The sequence below is a fragment of the Propithecus coquereli genome, unplaced genomic scaffold (assembly GCF_000956105.1).
Source record: "Propithecus coquereli isolate 6110/MARCELLA unplaced genomic scaffold, Pcoq_1.0 Scaffold232, whole genome shotgun sequence".
Taxonomy (NCBI): Eukaryota; Metazoa; Chordata; class Mammalia; order Primates; family Indriidae; genus Propithecus; species Propithecus coquereli.
The window spans coordinates 895,162-915,364 of record NW_012147864.1 but is presented as its reverse complement, the minus strand read 5'-3'; the positions used below and the strand labels follow the sequence as shown (position 1 = coordinate 915,364).

The 20,203-nt window shown below is 38.0% G+C and overlaps 1 protein-coding gene across 1 annotated transcript in view; it reads right to left on the bottom strand.

The window, feature by feature from the left end:
* NDST3 (N-deacetylase/N-sulfotransferase (heparan glucosaminyl) 3) overlaps window positions 1-9,386 on the bottom strand; it is a 163,548-nt gene extending 154,162 nt beyond the window's left edge. Inside the window, exon 1 of the mRNA XM_012645372.1 lies at window positions 8,406-9,386. Coding sequence (XP_012500826.1) covers window positions 8,406-9,386 — 981 coding nt within the window. The remainder of the gene's footprint in view (window positions 1-8,405) is intronic.
* Window positions 9,387-20,203: the final 10,817 nt, after the last annotated feature.

Sequence of the window (20,203 nt, the reverse complement as noted above, 5' to 3'; positions counted from 1 at the left end):
ATGTGTCTTCTGTAAACCTGTATCTTGCTCTTGCTCTATAATCCTGTCTTCCTCTCCTCAATAAACCTCATTTTTGTGCTTGTCTTACTTCGGTGTGTCTGGTCATTCTTCGGCCATGAGCACACCAAGAACCAGCTTTTCATACTAAAACCTGACACTCCGCTAGATAATGTTCTTTAAAATCTTAGCAAAAGAAGTACTTTTGAATGAAGAAAATAAATTTTATCTTAGGAAGTTTTCAATGGAGACGAAAACATATGGAACGAAGAAGCTAAAAACAAAAGAGCAAGAAAAAGGGACAATAAACACATGTCAACAAAGAAAACAAATCTCAAAAGTAACAAAAAAAAAAAAAAAAAATGAAATGAAAAAAAAAAATAATCAATCAAAATAGAAAACAACAAAGAAGAAAGAAAAAAAGAAAACTACGACCAAAACGACAGCGAACGATTGAGTCAATCTTTGAAAGTTGAAAAACTAATAGAAAAAATTCATAACAAAGTAAATGAGAAATGGATATATTACAAAAAAGGAAAAGATAATTAAAATAGGCACATGTCGACAAAAAACAAAAGCAAGCCCAACCTAACTAGAGAATAGAAAAGAAAAAGACGTGAATCTCCATTGAAAACTTCCTAAGATAAAATTTATTTTCTTCATTCAAAAGTACTTCTTTTGCTAAGATTTTAAAGAAAATTATCTAGCGGAGTGTCAGGTTTTAGTATGAAATGCTGGTTCTTGGTGTGCTCATGGCCGAAGAATGACCAGACACACCAAAGTAACACAAGCACAAAAATGAGGTTTATTGAGGAGAGGAAGACAGAATTATAGAGCAAGAGCAAGATACAGGTTTACAGAAGACACATATGCTGCAGATGACGACCTGACCCACTGTCACAGCAAAAGAGGGAAAAATGGCTTGGTTACAGTCTCGGTCTTGTTTTATAGTGCCCGGATTGGGACCTCCCTGGTGGCTCAGACGTCACCATGGAACCACTTTGATTGGACAGTTGGGAGTTGTATGACCTGAATCTTACTCTGCATGTGGATCTCCCATGAGCCTCTCTGAAAACTGGTTGTTCCAGGTCACTTTCCAGATTCTATGGTACCTGTGCTGCTTGGCCTGTGGGCTAGAGAGTCCTCTGCATTCTTTTGAAGTTGGCGTACTCAGTTCTGATTGGCAGATTTGTAGGGTGTTCCCTCCTCCCCCAGGTATGGCAGTCACTTGGGACAGGATTAAGGTGGGGTGGCACCAGAACGGGGCCCACTTTCATCTCTAGGAGACCCGGAATCTCTCGCTATCTACCTAACAGGGGGTACCTCCATCCCACCTATAATTGAACCTAAATCCTTTGTAATTTCTTTGATATTTCATCATAAGCACATTCAATTAGACCCAAAACATGAGGAATCTCTCTCTCTCTCTCTCTCTCTCTCTCTCTCTCTCTCTCTCCCCCTAGTCCTTCCACTTAACAAAACAATTTCCATTTCTCTAACCTGGTTTTTAAACCTCCTGATCATAAACCTCTCTGCCTCTGGAGTCTCTCTCTTCTGCCTGATCTGATGCACGGGTTCCTGAAAGATCACAGAAGCAACACACTTTTCATGATTTGACTTTGTCAAAATTATCCAGTGTCCTCTTACTAGGCAATACTAAGCCATCTACTTATTGGAATTACTTCCTCAAATCCTCTGCTTCTTGTCCCTTCTTGTAAAATCTACCCTATCCATCCCCACAAAGCAGTTTAATGTGTATTCACATTTGCCAAAATATTGTCACATAGTCTTGGTATATGCTTTAAAATAAGTAAAAATAAGAACTTTTCCAGTATCAGATTGAAATCAGTCACAAAACTGTTAATTCTATTGTGACATCTTTCCATTCTATTTTTGCTTATATATGTGGAGTTACATATTTTTATACAATATGATTTTTAAAAACTTTCCACAGAGAAAGATAATGGGACCCATGTCTTCATATTTGACAATAACATCAAATGTAGTCTATTTAAACCACTGTTTCCCCAAATGTGCATTTCTGCCATGTGCGTTAGATTCATCTAGGTGAGCTGCTCCCTGCCCTGCCCCAGATCTACCAAGTCAAAATCCGCGTGTGTGGTTGGGAAATCCACATTTTTAAGCAAGCATTTAAGGTGATTTCTCTTGCGTTTTCTGTGATTTGGAAACTCATTAGTTTTATATTGATAAGTGATTAAATACATCTAAACATCTCTGAGTGAAAGAATGTTTAAGATAAAACTAGTGGCAAATTTTTTAACTGTTCCTTTAAAAAAATCCTATAGCACCCTACTTTTTGTTCATTTGCAAATTGTAAGTCGATTCATCACTGGTGACTTTAACAATATCTGTTATTGTTAACAGGCTTGTCAACAATAAAAGTACAGGTTCAAACTGTTGAATATGTCATATGTGAGTGACCTGAAGGGTTAGTTTAAATTCAGTCATGATTCTGCTCCTTAAAGGCATTCAGTTATACTAGAGAGCCAGTCGGAAATTAGTTAATGGCTTTAAAACAAAGATGTGCAGTGAATTACCCTCTCCTTGCTCTTGAGGATGTTGCATTGACATTGTGTCAGTTTCTAAGTACAGAACATTCAACACAGGACCTCCCGGGCCTCTGCTGAGGCTCTGAACCACCCTGAGGGTTGATGAACAGCCTCCTGTCACTGGTATCCATTAGAGACAGATCCCATTTAGGGAAATAGAGCTTTTCGGGTGCAATGAGCAGATGGGTCTTCTCTGAGAATGGCCACTGAGCACTAATTAGTTCTTGCAAAGTTCCAGGTGACAATGCAATTGGAGATCTAGTTCTAGCAAGACAGTTCTAGCAAGAATGAAAAATACGCCTTTCCTTTTCCCTTGTTCATGTGCCCTCAATCAGAGCAATGACAATGCCCATGAATCAGATACGATAGAACTAATGCCCTGACTTGATCATTACACAGTGTATGTATGTAACAAAATATCACATGTACCCCACGAGTATGGACAAATATCGTGTATTAATAGAAAATAATTTAAAAATGTTTAAAAAGAAAAAAGAAATAATTGCAAAGGTGTTTTCTTCCTTTACATCCTTTAAATGTTTATGGCATTTCTGTAGTAGATTTGCAAATTATGCAAAACTTCTTTGAATATTAACCTACTTTGTTAAAGCAATTACACTAGAGTCAAAATGGGTTTTCATTATAATGCCTTCTTTCTTCTGAAAATACTGTCAACTAATTTTTGTTAAAATGTTATACAAAATTTCCTAAAGGTATTTTTCAGTATATCAGAAATTCAAGTCTGGCAGGATACAACTATTAACTACTCTGACAGCAACTCTAATCTTTGAACAGTTTATTGTCAAAACCACTCAAATTCTTTTAGTCAAGAATATCAAGTAAATTGCCTTTCTATGTGAACTCAAATACCTTGTCTCTAAGGATTCTTAGATGAGGAGTGGCTCTGTTATATACTGTTCTGGTGTTATATAGATTATTTAATCCAAGATAAGGAACAGTGAATGACTTATTACTATTTTTTGGACAGATCATTGCTCAACATCCTAGACAGCTAGCTTAATTTTTACATGCAATGTTTTTTTCTTTTTTTTAGTAAGCTCATTCTACTCAGTATACATAGTTCACAGAAAAAAATAGAGAAAGGTAGCTATATAAAAATAAAGGTGTAAGTATGAAGGGGGAGAAAAGGAACACTAGTGTACTAACCCAGACACCAGAGATTCCAAGTAGGGTGGCTAAAGAGAGAAGGTATAAACAGATTGAATAGAACTCCTTTGTGATTTAAGATTGGCATAATTAGAATAGGAATTCCAAAGAGAAAAAGACCAATACAATAAAGTAAGGGCACCGAAGTTGAGGTAGACTCAGAAACACAAGATAAGTCAAAAAGAATAAAATAGAAAGAGGAAAGAAGTACAATGAAAATGGTGACAATGAAAATGCTAACCAGCACTTAAGTAACCGTGTGGTAGTCCTAAACTGGCTTTTAAAATAGTCTCTAATTTGTCTCATAATTGATGCACTTTTAGAAACATGACATTAGAAGCCACTAAAGTAGTGAATTGATGATAGTTACAACTCTGTTCCAACTGAGCAATCTTTGGAGAGCTAAATTTCTTAAGCTGCCTAAAAGAAGAGAGGGTTACTTGCCTACTGGTGTTTGCCTACACACTTTAGAGTGTAAGGGATATGAAGAGTTTAAGAGCATAATAATTTAATTTCCCCCAATTAACTACCATTGATTCAGAAAGCTAAATTAATGATTTGATCATATATATGCCAGCAAAGTTTCATTTCCCAGTGAGAACAGCAGTAAAGTAGTAAAGTCTTTTGGAGAGTTGAGCCCTTCTAAGATTTGCTAGCGTGATTATCTCAACAGCGTAACTTGTGGTACACAGAATAATGTTTCCTTCCCTCCCACCCCCCAAAATGTCTATGTCCTAATGCCTGGAACCTGTGAATATGTGCACTACATGGCAAGTGAGTTTTTGCAGACGTGATTAAGTCAAGGACTTGATATGGGGAGGTTATTCTGGATTATCCAACTGGGCCAATCTAATCACACGGGTCCTTAAAAACAGAAAACCTTTTCCCGTTTTAGTGAGAGTGAGATGTGGCTATGAAAGAAGGCACAAAGAGATGTAATGCTGCTGGTTTTGACGATGAAGGAAGGAAACAGGAGCCAAGGGATGTGGGCAGAGTCTAGAACATGGAAAAAGCAAGGCAATGGTGAAGGAGCTCAGGAAACTTCACCCCAAAATATGACTCCTTGGTATAAAGAATGGTTTAAATTAAGGGCTCTTCCAGATCAACAGGCATTGGAAGGGGCTTTCCCTCCATCTGTATAACCATATGGACCATCAAAAGAACAATGGACTTCCCTTCCCTGTTATCTCACTATATTGCAGGAAAGCAAATCAAGAATGCAACCAGACCTGGCCCAAATCATTTTAAACATAATACCTGTCTCTCAGGTTAATTTATAAGTCAATCTGTTTCTCCCCAACCATTCATCCTCCCAAGTATCTATTCATTCTTCCTAGCAACCGTTTACTGCTCCTAAACAGAATTATCTATGGTCCTCATCTCCCCCTTCCCTCTAAAAGGCAGTTATAAAAATATCTGGATCCCACTGGGATACTGGGTAATCACTCTGTGATGCTCCCCATGTACACAGTAAATAAACCTCTTTCTTTTATTAATCTGCCTTAATTGTGAGTTGATCTTTCAGCAAATTCAGGGGAAAGAGGAAATTTTCCCTCATCTCAACAATGGGCTCTCCCCTGGAGTCTCCAGAAAGGAACACAGCCCTGTTGACACCTTGTACCTAGCCCAGTGAGACCCGTGTGGGACAGCTGACCTCCAGAACTATAAAATGATAAATCTGGGTTGCTGTAAGCCACGAAGTTGGTGGTAATTTGCTATAGCAGCCATAGAAAACTAAATACACAGCTAGTTTAGCAACTGGTGTAATTAATAACTATAATTACTAATAATGATGTATCATCATCATAATTACTAGTATTAAAACCAGAAAGCATCTAATCTTTTAAGGTAAAATTCCAATATGTACCATATGGGTAAATTTTAATTTTAAAATTTTAGTCCACTTACAAGATTTATGCAAGAAGTTGGCTGCATTTCTTTGGTCATAAACAGCTCATAAAGGATGTCAAGTAGATCTCATAATTTACTTTATATTAACATTATGGTTTTTAGATCTATTTTGTATTTTAGTCTACAGTTTCATTATGAATGATAGTTTATAAAAGTTAAGAATAAAAAAGTGCTATAGCTATTAATTCACATTTCCCAGAGATTAAGCAACTATACAACAATTTCTTTGACATTTTCTATATTGTTTGTGTCCTTTTAAAAAATATTAGGAATGCCTGCATAAAGCACCTTAAAACATCACATAGACTTCATTTTTATTTCCTAGCTAGACTTCTCCTGTGAGCCAACTGCCTGTGAAGCGCCTGTACCTCCCACATGCTCTTCGATAAAACTGAAATTTGTGTTACGACCTCTGACGACCCGCACTATGATCCTCTCTCTTGCTCTTCGCTGTTGGCTGGTGTCATCAAGCATTCAGCTATGCTAAAAACCCTAACGTCATCCTTGGTTATATTCTTTATCTCCGCTTAGCCAATTACTAAGTTGTTCGATTTCACCTCCTCAATAGTTCTTAAATTGTCCTTTCTTCTCCATCCTTACTCCAATTTTCTAGTTTCAAGAAATTATCATCTTTTGTCTGAATCACCGCACAGCCTTCTGAATCATAGCATCACTCTGGTCTCACCTTCAACTGTCCCACATACCTAATCGTTTCTGGTACACGGCACACCCGGCAGTGTTTTCCACAGCATTACTTACATAAATCCGCACGGATACCTTTGCTATTGCACCGACCATGCCGCAAGCTACCTACCTATTTATCTCCCCACAAGACGCTTTCTTTATCTTTGCATCCCAAGTGCCCGCCTCTGCGCCTGGCCTGTGCTTGGCCACATCAAGTGTGGAGCAGACAGTGTGCAGTTCAGTGTGCTTTCCTCTGACTGCACTCTCCTCATCCCCTCTTCTAAAGGATGGGACCGTGGTTTATGATGCTGTCTATAAATCCCCAAAAGTGCTTCACGTGTAGTACACACTTGATAACTAGTTATGGAATGAACGAATGAATATTTACACTCTCAGGACAACTGATTGCAATGAATTAGTGTTTTGAGACACGATCACAGATATAATTTAGAAGTGTTTAAAAACTCAGATAATTCAAAACATATTTTTTAAAGCCTTTAGGTAGTTTAGCAAATATATTCCTATCAAAATATTAGCAATTCATAAAGTATACATGCTAAATTCTTCTTTAATATGTTCAGTAAGCCTTTAATTTTCGATACCCCTAAAAACATGGCTTAATCTCTAGAACACAAAAGGTACTTTATATTTTGTCTAATATTAAGGGATATGAGGTATGGGGGGGAGTGTTGCACAGAAAACTCAGATTTATCTAGCATATTTTGAAACGCTGTAACAAATACATATATTTGGCAGTTTTAAAGAATTTTACATCAGAAATATATATATATAGAAAACATTTTATCAGAATAATTTAAAATAGAAAAATAGAAGGAGAATTATGTATTGTTTATAATCTTCAAGCACAGAATAAATGCTTAAACTACCAGCTTGCTTTTAATTTAGCTACACTTTCAAAACTAAATTTCAAAAGACTGAGTGAAAACTTAAATATAACTTCTTTATTAATTAATTTCCATTGAGCTAAAAGGAAAAGACTAAAATAATGCCAAGAATATGAAAGTTTTTTTTCTTTTTAGTCTTCACACTCTCTTACAGTAACATTTAATGGTTCTTCTGGTATTCTTAGCTCATTTAACTAGTGTGATGAACATTACTATTATTTGCCAGATGCTTAGTGACAAGATAAAAGAACACAGTTTTCAAGATATATTTTTTGCCATCTGATTTAGTTCTAGATATTCTACCAAAAGGTCAAAGCCATAGAGAATAAAAAATTACATATCAAAAGTCTCACTTCTATGAGAAATCCTATGGTATTTTGAGTGGGAAACTAAGACAAATGTATATAATTTTAATTTTAAACTTCATTAATATTTAAACAACCAGTTGTTTATGTAACACAATCATTTCATAATAATAACAAACTATCTTCAAATAATTATTTTCTGTTTAAGGGCAGCAGTTTTACACAATAAGAAACGTAATGCAATTTAAATGTAGCACAATGGGCTTCATGTATGTACCAGAAATGTGCACTGAAATCAATTTAAATCCTTATGCTTATATGTGAATAAATATGCTTGTGTAGTAATAGCTCGCCATATTTAGTAATGCTAATTTTCAGAGTTTCAGAAAAACACGGTAAGAGAAAATGAGTTGCATATTTGACTTCCAAAAATATCTGAACTTGCTACTTAAGAGATCTGTAATTCTTGAAAATTTGTGGGAGTATTTATTATCATTAAGACAAATTCACTTTAATTTCACATTTAAATGAACCAAGTCTCAAATAGTTTTCTAAGGTAGATAGTTTCTGAAACAGAACTAAACAAATGGTTTCTACTCTGTAGAAAGCCATTTTTGGATCCTGCTGCATTCAATCTTTTAGTAAAATCTTCATTTTTTTTTGTTTCAGAAAGAAACATATTATCTACTTAGTCAATCTATGGTGAGAGATAGGGTAGCCAACTTATCCTAGCTTGCCTGACTTTGCTGATAAAATAAAAGCCCCATGTCCTGGGAAACTCCTTAGTCCTAATATAAACTAGGATAGTTGGTAGCCCTACTATGAGACAAATTAAACTTTGAAACTTTGAGAGAATAGAGCCTTACCTTTACATCATTGGTGTTCATTCTCGTTCCCTCCTTTCCCACGAATATATCATCAATGTCCACAAGGATGTACCTGTCCAAGGACAATGCCAGCCTCTTCCCTGACAAGAAGGAGATGGCATCTATGAAGATGAGTTTGTGCAGCCAAAAGTTCAAATTGTTGCCAAAAAGAACTCGCTGAATTCCATCGTTAAGCCCCAGGTCATGTATGATGGTGGCATAAAAAGCACCTTTAGAGACTGGAGGAGAAAGGTTTTCTGGAGTCTTCACTTTGGCAAATATTACTGGTTGGTAGGCTGAGTGATTAATCTGAAAAACTGTCCAGTCAGTTCCAGGTAAAGAACCTTTCTCAAGCTTAGAAGATTTGGTCACACGAAGCAATGGAGAATGAGGATTAATACAACAATCTTTCACTGCAAGGTTTCCATAGATGGAGAGAGGGAAACCTTTTAATTGAAAGCTCTGAAGATTCTTCTCACTAGTTTTGTGGAATCCAATGACTCCCACACCATATTCTACGCAGTATTTATCTAAAAGGCTTCGATTCCAAGAGTCCATATTTATATACTTTAAAATGTTCTCATAAATAATGAGAATATATTTGCCTTTATTTTTGTCTGTAAGTGCTGGAAGATCTCCCTTTCCGGGGGCAATTTCAACGTGATAGTGGAATCTACTTGATTCCAGTATCATAACGATGTCTTGACCAAGGGATGAATACTGGCTCTCCACGAACACTAGCACTGTGGGGTCTGTCCTTGAGACATCAAAAAGCTTCATTGTTTTCACTTCCAGCAGTCTATACGGTAAGTGTTGGAGGTCACCGCAGTCCACTTCTGACGCCATCTCAGAGAGCTCGTTCTCCTGTTTGTAGCCACTGTACAGGTAGTAGGCAGAAATGACGATGCTTACCATGCAGAAAGTGGCAAGCAGAATAACCGTCCTTTGAAAGTGTCTGTGAAGTTTCATGATAAAACTCATGTTGTATAGACTTTCCTGGACTATTCCAATAGAAGCACCATAAAAAAGTAAAAGAAAATAAGATTTTTCAGCTTCTTTCCCAGTCTCAGTCAATAGTTTATGTCACCATTGCAGCACATTTGTATCACTTGATCGGGACTCACAGAAAATATAGTCTGAAAAATAGAAGAGAATAAAAAACATTCAGTCTGCAGCATTAAAGTGAACGAGTTTTGATCTTGTTGATGGGAATAAGTGGCAGACTATTAGACACTAGGCAGATGACCTGGTGTGCGGTAAGTCAGAAACCCTCCCTTTCTCCCAGCTCCGAATGGGACAAGGGAAGGACAAAATGAGGGAGAGGGCTCCACTGGACACCGGTCTCTATCCCTAGTACAGAATAGACACTGGTCTAACAAGGAATTTCATTTTATTCACTGAGCTTTCCATCAAACTCTGTGGATAATATCAACTTAAGACCACAGAGAGGTCACCTGAGCCATACGCTGCCATTTCCTGTCTTCCAGGTTCGTGTCACGGAATGCATGCTCAAGCTATTTGCATTTAACTACATGAACTGAAAGTGATAAAAGTTTCAACACGTTTCATTAAATGCTACAATTAAAACACTAGTTTACTAGTTTTATTTATTCTGAAAGTTGTTGACACAGTGAATTTTGTTATTCTGTTTACATTTCAAATTCATTAGAGAAACAATCCTATGATAGTTGCTTTCATTAGAGTAACTCTTTCAAAATGCCTAAATGGTCCTGCCACCCAATGGATCATTTTAGAACTGTATATTTACTTAGTTAGGGTTCTCAAAAATCTAAACAGTCACGTAGTAAGAAGAATGTGAGGAGTAAAATCCTTCCCTAGGTTCCTTCAGCTCTGGCAGGAGACCATGGTGCACCACGCACTTTTGGGGAAGAGCATATTTACCCGTGATTCACTTTCTGTACCATTCTGTTTCTGCTTTTCGGGAAGAGCTCAATCATTATATAAAAAAGTACTCTAAAAGTGTTCTGAAAAAACACAATGTAAACAACGGAGACTTCAAGAGAACCCTTGCTATGCACTAATTTCAAATTCCTTTTAAGTCTTAGTACCATTTGAAAATTCAGTAACTTTGAAAAATAATAGGAAAGAAAAGTGCGCTTCTTGGAGTAAAAGTTTATTAGAGTCTTACAGACCTGGCACTTTTCAAAGAAATATCATGGAATATAAAAAAAAATTAAGACAGGTCTTGTTCTTATCCAGAAGGCAGGCTAAAAGCTAGTCGGTAAGATAACGGTACTGCTGGAAAATATCATATTTGATGTTTGCCATAACAGTGGGTTTTTTTGTGTCTCTTCCTCTTATTGTGTCATTTGGGTCCATGTACCTTTCAAGTAAAATGATGAGGTTAGAATAAATGAGCCCCAAGAACATTCTGGATCCAAAATTCTATGATATTCACCTGTGAAATAAGCAGTGAACAATATTTTGAATAACGTGTTTATCTTTATGAATAATATATTCTGGAATATAACTGCAAAATATTTACAAGATATTTATTCTATTTACAGGGTAAGTACGCTTTTATCCTATAAGTTACATATTATAGTTTATTCATTCAAATATTTAAGGGTAGCTATGTCATTCACTCAAATATTTATGGCATGGCTGTCCTTCTATGTAAAATAAAAATGTTCAGCATAGTGAATTTCTTTTAAAGTTTCTCAGTCATGTAAAGTAGAGACAGTGATAAGAATGATGACAATGTGTGAGTCGTGGATTAAGGACAATGACTGTAAGAGGGTGAGAGGAGAAAGAGCCCATGCAAGTGGGGGAGTCTGTGGAATGTGTCACGAGGGGTAGGGGTTGGGATTTGGGCAGACACTTGAAGGACGAGGGTGACCTGAATAGACATTTGGGATAAAGGAAATAATACAGAGGTAGGGGTGAGCACAATATTGGGCAAGAGACAAGAATGATGAGTGCAAGGAAAGACTTAGGAATACTTAAAAAAGAAATTTGACTACATATGGCTAACCCAGATTATGGAAAGATTTGATAACACAGAACTTCATGGTTGTGAAAGCCTCACAGGGCGATGCTATAGCTTGAATGTGTCCCTGAAGTTCATGTGTTGGGAACTTGATCTTCAGTGCAATAGTATTGGGAGGCAGGGACCAATGCCCTCATGAACGAATTAATATCCATGATTGAGGGAGTGAGTAAGTTATCTCAAGAGTGAGCTTGTTACAAAAGTGAACTTGGTCCACTCTTGCTCTCTTGGGGATGCTCTTTTGCCCTTCAACCCTCCACCACGGGACGATGCAGCAAGAAGGCCCTCACCAGAGGCTTGCCCCTGCTCTCAGACTTCCCAGCCTCCAGAGCTGTGAGCCACACAAATTTCTATTGTTTAAAATTATCCAGTCTGTGGGATTCTGTCATAGTAGCATAAAACACACTAAGACAGAAGACACTCTACTTTCCTGACTAGGGAATAACATCAGGTTTTTCTAGACCAAGAATTAATCAATAGCATGGAGGATATCACAGAGCAATCTCAGAGAGCTGAGTCTGGTAATCCAGTGAGGGCTCATTTCTGACCATTTAGTCATGAACAGTTAATGAGCACAGTTAAGGCAGAATGTGGGGAAGAGACAAGTCTGAGGATCACTGTACATAAAGGAAGAAGAGAGCTTGATATGCCATGTGAGGTCTGTGGTGCAGCATCCCCCTGCCAGATAAAATGCCATCAAGTGATCTGACATGCTCTAAAATAAATCTAACATAAACAGTATATCCTACCCTTTGAAACATTCTAGTATAGGTATAGGTGTAATTTAAGCAAATAAAAAATTACCTGGACAACAAAGTTTCTATTGTAACTATAGTTAATTGATTTCGATAAGTAATTGCACGTTTAAAGTTGTGTACATGTTTCTGACTGTGCTATTCTGGAATATACCAGCAGGACACAAAGCCTCACACCTTCCCATTTCTATGTTTCATTTTAGCTGTGAAGTGTTTTTGACTGGCTATAAAATGTGTTGCCACATTTTCCATTTCAGATAGCAGCATTTTACAGTTTATTCCCCTTGTCAAAAGTGAAAGGCATGTAACTTATACGATTCTTATCTGTGATGGGGCAGAGTGGTGAGGAGTGTTTGCTCTCACTGTGTAGGACAGATATTAGAAACACATCAAAGTTACCCTTTCTGTTAGCAGGTATAAAATACTGAAGGACATTTCTTTTCCATTAAACTTTTCAAGTTTCATCCTGAAGCCAAAGAAAATTCCAGCGTATGTCCCTGAGGATTTGGTCTAACGTATTCAAATGGGTACATCGAGATTCTCCCATTTTCTGCCAATCTTTTTCAATTGCACATCTCACTTTACCATGACCAACTTCAGTCTCTGGTGTGGACTCTCAGAACTTACTGTTCATATTGCAACCTCATCCAGAAACAGCTGCTATATTTCTGTTAGCTCCGAAAACCTGAGGATGGCCTGAACTGTGGCTGTCACTCCTCCTCCTGCAGGGAGGGTGGCACTGCATCAGCAGGCAGAGGCAAAGGTACAGCCTTCGGGGCCCTTCACTGGTGGGCATCACTAGGACAGGTAGACGTGGAGAATTAAACTCTGCCACTCAATCCCCTGTGATGCCTTCTCTGTCCTTCCAGGCAGCAGGTACATAGAGTCATCGTGAAAAGGATCTCTCCTTTTACTTAATGCCACCATTATAATTAAAGTTTTGTTTAAAGTCGGCCTGCCTGTATGACGAGCAGCTCCAAGAAGGCGCCAGGCGCAGAGTAAGTACTCAACAACTATTTTTGGAATTAACTGAATACAATGGCATATGATGCCTATAGGTTAATTTGACACTTCTATTTTATTCTAATGTCACAACTCATTTTTTAAGGTTACGCATGACTATAAATATGATTATAATTTCTCATACATTTGCTGGACTTAACTTCTGTTTCATTAAATACCAAGTTAATATAATCTAGCATCCCAACATGGAATACATCTAATATCATAATATCTGTGGTAGGAAGAGGCTTGATGAGAGGCATAACCAGCACCAAGCCCTTGGGTTTCTTCTCGTTCCTCCCTCTTTCCTTAGATGAGCTCACATACTCCCTGGTTTTCACTACCATCTATACTCTAGTAAGCTCCAAATGTTTATTTGTAAGTCAGACTCCTCTCCTCTAAGCTGTAGGACTTCAAATTGAATTATCAACTTGATATACTAGCAACAGCAACTCACATGAAACATTGCCATTTCTCATCATACGCCAGCCACTGTTTGGCTCCACTAGACTCGTATCACAAGCAAACTCAATATTTCCAAAACTGAATTGATGATCTTTCCCTTACAACCATCTTCCTCTTCCCGCAATTATCTAGTGGTTCATCCTTGACACCTTCTTTTACTTTATCCCTGCTTATCTACATAAACCCAGGTCTTCTCATTTCTATTTCCCAAAACCCCTCCGAGCTAGCGTACTTCTCTTCTATCCAGGCAACATCACTCCCTTGAACTCCTGCAATAGCTAATCTCACCGCACATGCTCTTGGCGCCTTCTATGCTCTTCTCCACGCAGCATCAAAGTGGAACTCTGCCTGTTTCTTTCCAGCTGAAAACCCATCAGTGGTTGCTTATGTTACTTGTTGATAAAAATTCAAATTCCTACACATGTCCCACAACACCCTGTGTGATACGCTTCCCACTCTTTCCTCCCAGGCCTGGTTAGATGATAAGCTTCCCTTTAAATCCCAGGCAAATGGGTCATCTTTCAGTTGACGGCCTCTTTTCTGTCTCAGGGTCTTCCCACCTGCTGTTCTCTTTGTCTACAAGTTTTTTCCCCACTTCTTCATTTGGCTTCATCCCCCAAATTCTATGGCTCTAAGTATCAATGTCCCTGTCTCACAAAAGTCTTCCCTGATCTCCCTGATCTGTCAGGCCTCCCTGTTACACATGCTCACATCACTCTCTACTTTACCTCTGTAGCATGTTCCACAGCTATAATTAGTCATGAGATCATCTGTGTAATTTTTCTCCATAGACTGGAAGCATCTGAAGTTCTTGTCCTGTTCCCCTCTATAGTCACACAGTGCTTGGAGTAAGAACAGCCCATGGAATACTTACTGAATGAGCGGGAAAAAGGCCTCTACTATGTTTTACAAATAGCAGCTGCATTCACGAACTAGGGCAACACTTAAGTCAAACCATCTTCCGTGAGCAGATACCTCCATCAGTCACATTGGCCTCAAACAGTCAAGGCAATAACATAAACATTGCGAATGGCAGTGACCATCTCCATCAGAGTTATAAATCAAGCACATCCAGAATGTGCCTTTCGCTGACTTTTACTCAACAACCTATTTTCCCCATTCTGAGATTTTTCAGAATTCAGTGTGAATAGAATTGCTTTGCAATGTATCTGTTTTTTAAAAGATTCCACCAAGGAAACATTAGCAATTATCTAATTATTTACCATTAACAAAAGGCAGAGGGAGAAATTAGTTTTGAGGATGACAGACAATTCCATATGCATAGTGAAGAACCAAATATATGCAAATGTGAATTTCACGAAATATTGCGCTATCTGCAAGCGGAAGTGCTTACTTGTCAATGTAACCTATCTTTTCTCTTCCACTAACACCCACCATCATCCCAAAGTAAAAATCAATTTCTAAATGCAATAGAATCATGTTAAAGTTGGCAGTATAAGAAATGTGAAAAAAAGATTACCATCTGGAAAATGAGTATTAATAACTAAAGAGCTTCAGGTTTTAACATAAATGAAAGATATTTAAAAGATCTTGACAATATTCCTCTTTCTCAAAAAGGAATGAACTACAAAACTATATTTTATAGTGTTGAAAAATCCATTCGTAGGCCTCAAATACATTACATGAATTTGCTAAAAGTAATTTCGTAATATTAAAAATTGACAAAGAACATGCCTTTCTTCAGGAAAGAATGTGTGAAATTGTGTCACGTTAATTGAACTCTGCTGTGGTAGACAAGAGGCTGATTTGCATGGAGTATGACCAAGAATACACTCTGCCTCTACAATCGCAATTTTAAAGGATGGATGGGAGAAAAGCTACACTTGGGGGCATTAGCTTTGTTTGGTAGATTAAATGGAAAATGAGTTTCTACTGTAATGCTCTCTCCCTCTTTTATTTATAAATTACGAAGGAAAGATTATGTTTTGTTCATCTCCCTCAGTGTTATGCCATGCAGTGAGGTAAGGGAAAAAACCACCCCACTGCCGTCTGCTGCTTGGTCTGGCTGTGTGACTTGAAGGGGAAAATGTCTGTCTGTACTCTTAGACGGAACTATTAATAGATTATATGCATCGATCTCTACCTAACAGCAGGGCATTATGAGTACTGCCAACGCAGCTTTGAGGATGGAATACAAGCCTCATCATCTGTCTTGCATCAGAATTGCGGGAACAACAGAGTGTTAACCTGACCTTTCCCTGGTTGTCTGGGCCATGAGATGTAAAGTTACAGAGCAGTGTCTGGCTGTGTATTAGGGCAGGTTACAGGAACAAGAGAAGGAAAGGTGGCCAATCTGCAGAGAGAAAATGATGAAAAAAGAGCAGAAAGGAACAATGAAGAAATATGATAGGGAGTCCTGAGGAAGTTGGAAGTCCTGGTTCTACTAATACTACTCTCTATTTTATGGTACATCAATGAAGTCAGATAAATTCTTCCTCTGTTACCTTAGGCACCTTTTAGAACAAGTGACATTCAACCCAATTAGGGTATCACAGAGGAGAAAGAAATCACTCAAATTAGAGTGTATATACTTCACTAGGGAAAGCACCACCTTTAATTGTCTTGGGCACTGGTTCATGCCTGGCATAAAAGTAGGTGCTTAGTAAATACCTCTTGGGTGAATGGATGCTTATTTCATATGTGAGAGTAGAAGTGCTGGAAATGGATTGTGTCCATTGTATCAAGCATAAATTTTTAAAAACCTATAGAGAGACAATGCAATATAATAGTTAAAGAAATGTGCACGGGAGCCAGACTCAAACCGAATACAACTCCACCACTTGCCAGCGATCTGATCTTAGGCAGGTAGGTCACCTTTCAGTGCCTCAATTTCCTCATTTGTGAAATGGGAATAGTATTCACCTCAAATAATCTTTGTAGAGAGTACATGAGCTATAAATTAATATGTAAAGTGCTTAGAACAGTCCCTGGTACAAGGTAACTATTGTATGAGTGTTAATCATTATTTTTAATCACTTACATTTTTACTAGTAAAAACCTAGAAAATAGCACTTATCGACAAGTTACGTTTTGTCTTATTCTCTAATGCGTTTTCATATCTATCTTCCAGAGCAATTTCTACAATGTTGGACAACAGACAGGATAGGAAACGGTCTCTGAGATCCTCATCTCACAGGTGAGGAAACCTGGCCCCGAGCCAGCCAGGGAGCTGTCCACGCCACTCCTCTCCCTGAAGAGCCAGGCCTAGAATCCAGGTCTACTTTCACATTATTTTCAAGCATTGTAATCAAACAGACTAAAAAATGTGTATGTGTATATGTATGTGCATGTGAAATGAATACTCATCGTTGAGATGCCTAAACGTTTTAGGATAGGACTACAATATTTGATTTTTAAGCTCTCATTTGGCAAGAGGCAACCAAGAGCTGTAGCCCTCAGTAATTTGTAGGAGATGTTGTGAAATGGTTTATTATGGACATTAATTAATTGTAGTAGGGCCTGACTAGTTTTTTTCCAGTCAGGTAACTTACATGAAATTTATGAGAAATGTTTAGAGTATTATGAATGGATAATTCACTTATTGTGATATCCAGGTGCCTGAGGGTATAGTTTTTATTCGAAACAAACAGACAAAGCAAATTGTAAAACCAATTCTTTGCTAAGAGAAACTTCAGTTATAAAATAATTTTGAGCATTGTTCAGACGAGTTTTCGTTATACTGTAGGCTATTATTTTTGTGGCCTGGCAGCGTCCCCTAATCTGGACAGGTGTTCAGAGTTCATGCATTTCAGTGCGAATGCTCATTTCTAGCCAGAGCACAGGGAAAGTACACTTCCACTGGTTTTCCATATTGTCTAAACTCTTAAGCAATCAGAAATCCAAGGCATTCATCTAGTTGAAAATAGTGTTTTCATCTTTAATTGTATTTGTTTAATTTTACAGTCCATACAAATCACAAAGTACTTAAATATAGTTTTAAAAATTATATTTTATACCTCAACAGATGCATATTTAAGTTTAGAATTTTGACCTAATCACCAAAGAGCAGCTAACACTCAATCAGGTTTCAAGGAAGTCATATAGTCAGATTCCCTGAATTAAAAGAAAAATTTGTAATTTCTTTATGGTTTTAAACTTTTGCAATGACAACTCAACCATGAAATATTTAGACTCTCGCTTGTAATAACTTCTTCAGCAGAATATATGGTCCAGAAAAAGAACCTCAAATGTCTGGTTATCTTTTCTACTATATTTTTTTCAACAAATCTTTCAGTTATACCAAAAATTGTTCTGGCTGCAAGGGCCAGAAATCATACTTTTCTTAAGAAAATTTCTTAAAAGAGAAGGTATACTATAACTCAAACTAAACTGAAACAAATCTCTTTAGGCAGAGATAAAAGTTTTGTTTTATGTAAAACATTTTAGTACCATGAGAATTCTTCATTTTAAAAACAATGAAGAAAATTAACTGATGTGACCAGTTTAAAATTAACATTTATTCACACAAAGAAACAAGTCTTGTGTCTTACCACCAAGACCATAAAGAAAAACAATAACCACGTCATAGAGATGATAGATACTGTGTTAACTAGAGAAAGAAAAAAATAAAAAGCTACTGTCAGGGCAAGCCTCTTTATACATTCGGTACTATTTTTAAAAGGAGTCTCTTTCCAATATATTTTTGCAATCTTCTTCTCAAATATGATATTGATATGAACTGTGGTTGAAGAAAAAGGAAAAAATTTCCTTCTGCTTCATATCAGACATTTGAGAGTTTCTCTTCCCTACCATTCTGCTCTCTTGTGGTGAACAGCATTGTCCACGAGTTGATAATATGATATTTTCTAAGGGCAAAAAAAGAGTAGGTCTGAGATCAGTTTCACACGTGTCTCACTATCCGATTTGTATTTTAATATAATAGTAAGAATGCATCTATTTACATTGTTTTGAAGTGTTCTTTTCAAAACTCTTCCAGATTATATATGTTGCTATATCCCAATATGTTTGCAAAGAATATAGATATATTTTTAACTTTCAATGACTTTGAGGCTTAAACAGTATCCAGATATTAGAAAAATATCTATTTGGAAAATGATGTGGATAAACCTCTTAAAGAATGTAACTTGGTTCTTCCCTGCACCTCCCAAGTGAATACAGTAAATAGAAGACGTATCTATTTTCTTTTAATTTAAAGCATTCAATACTTAGGCCGATTATTTCTTTCCAGTTACATTTAATTTTATTAATTCTATAATTTTAAACAATGTTTCTAAAATAAACTGCAGCAAATAGAAAGCTTTGTTGTGGAGGATTACTGCATGGATGGGCAGGTAGTTGCTTTAAATCTCTGATGTTGCTTACAAAATTCTGCCAAGGCAACAGACGTGGTCTGTTTAACAAATCTGCAGAATAATCATAAGTTGTTGGTGAAGATCTTAAACAACTACAAGAAGTCATCTCCTTTATACCTAAATCTTATGAAAAAGAAGCTTTAAAATTTTCCCTGAATGATAAGATAGTCCTTTGTTTCACTTAATGTAATCAAGATGCTTTTTTTATTTTTCAAGAATAAAATGAAGCACTTGTTCAATCCTGAAATTCTTAAATTAATTGAAAACAAAGTTGTTACTTCTTACTAAAAGCCCCTACATTTATGCATGAGGCATTAACGTATAGTGCAAATAAATACATACACTTACCTGGAATTAAAGTTCAAAATGCTGAAAATGCTTGAGAAAGTTTCGACGGATGGAAAAGAAACTGAAACAGTAGCATCTGCTACAATCGGCTCAGGCTTTTTGGCTTTACAAGTGGCAGCAGCACCAGCCCGGGCCCAGTGCCCTCCTGTTATGTAACGTTTTATTAATATTAGCCATCGCCCTGCTACCAAGCCGGCGAGGCACTAGAGGGCAAGAGTGTCACACGCAAGACCCGTCGCCAAGGGACCGGCTGGGTACCGCTTCGGGAAGACAGATGCTAACTAAGCTGACGAATAACGCGAGGCCCGAACGCCAGCAGCAAACTTGCACCGCTCCTCAAAGCATATTGTAAACGTGGATTTTCTGAGTAGTCGGAGAGTTAACAGGTTAGTCAACGTTGCATAAGCAAATAACCACACCCTGAAAAACTTTCAGGGTTAATTTACAAACCTGGTCACCCAGGAGGCTGTTTTTCCCCATTGTCTAAATGAACTTATTTAAAACAGGGGGAAAAGGGCTGGTTAAATAAAACGAGTTTCGCGACCCCTTCGTTTCAAACCGACTGAAACTTGTCCTGATCGCGGCGCCACCTTGGGGTCCGCTTTCCGCGTCGCCGGGTCGGGCTCCGGGCGAGGTGGCGCGGCCCGTGCTCGCGGTTACCTGGGCTGCGGCGGTCCACGGGCGGCCCCTCCCGGGCGGCCTCGGCGGCTCCGCGGGTCCGGGCTCCGGGCTGCGGCGACGGCGACGCGCGGGCGAACCTCCCCTGGCGCGCCCGGGTCCCCGCGGACGCGGCGGGCGGCGACTCGGACCCGGCGGCAGCCGCTGCGGGGCGAGCGCCGCGAGCGCGCCGGGGACTCGACGCGAACCGCGAACCGCGGCGGCGGG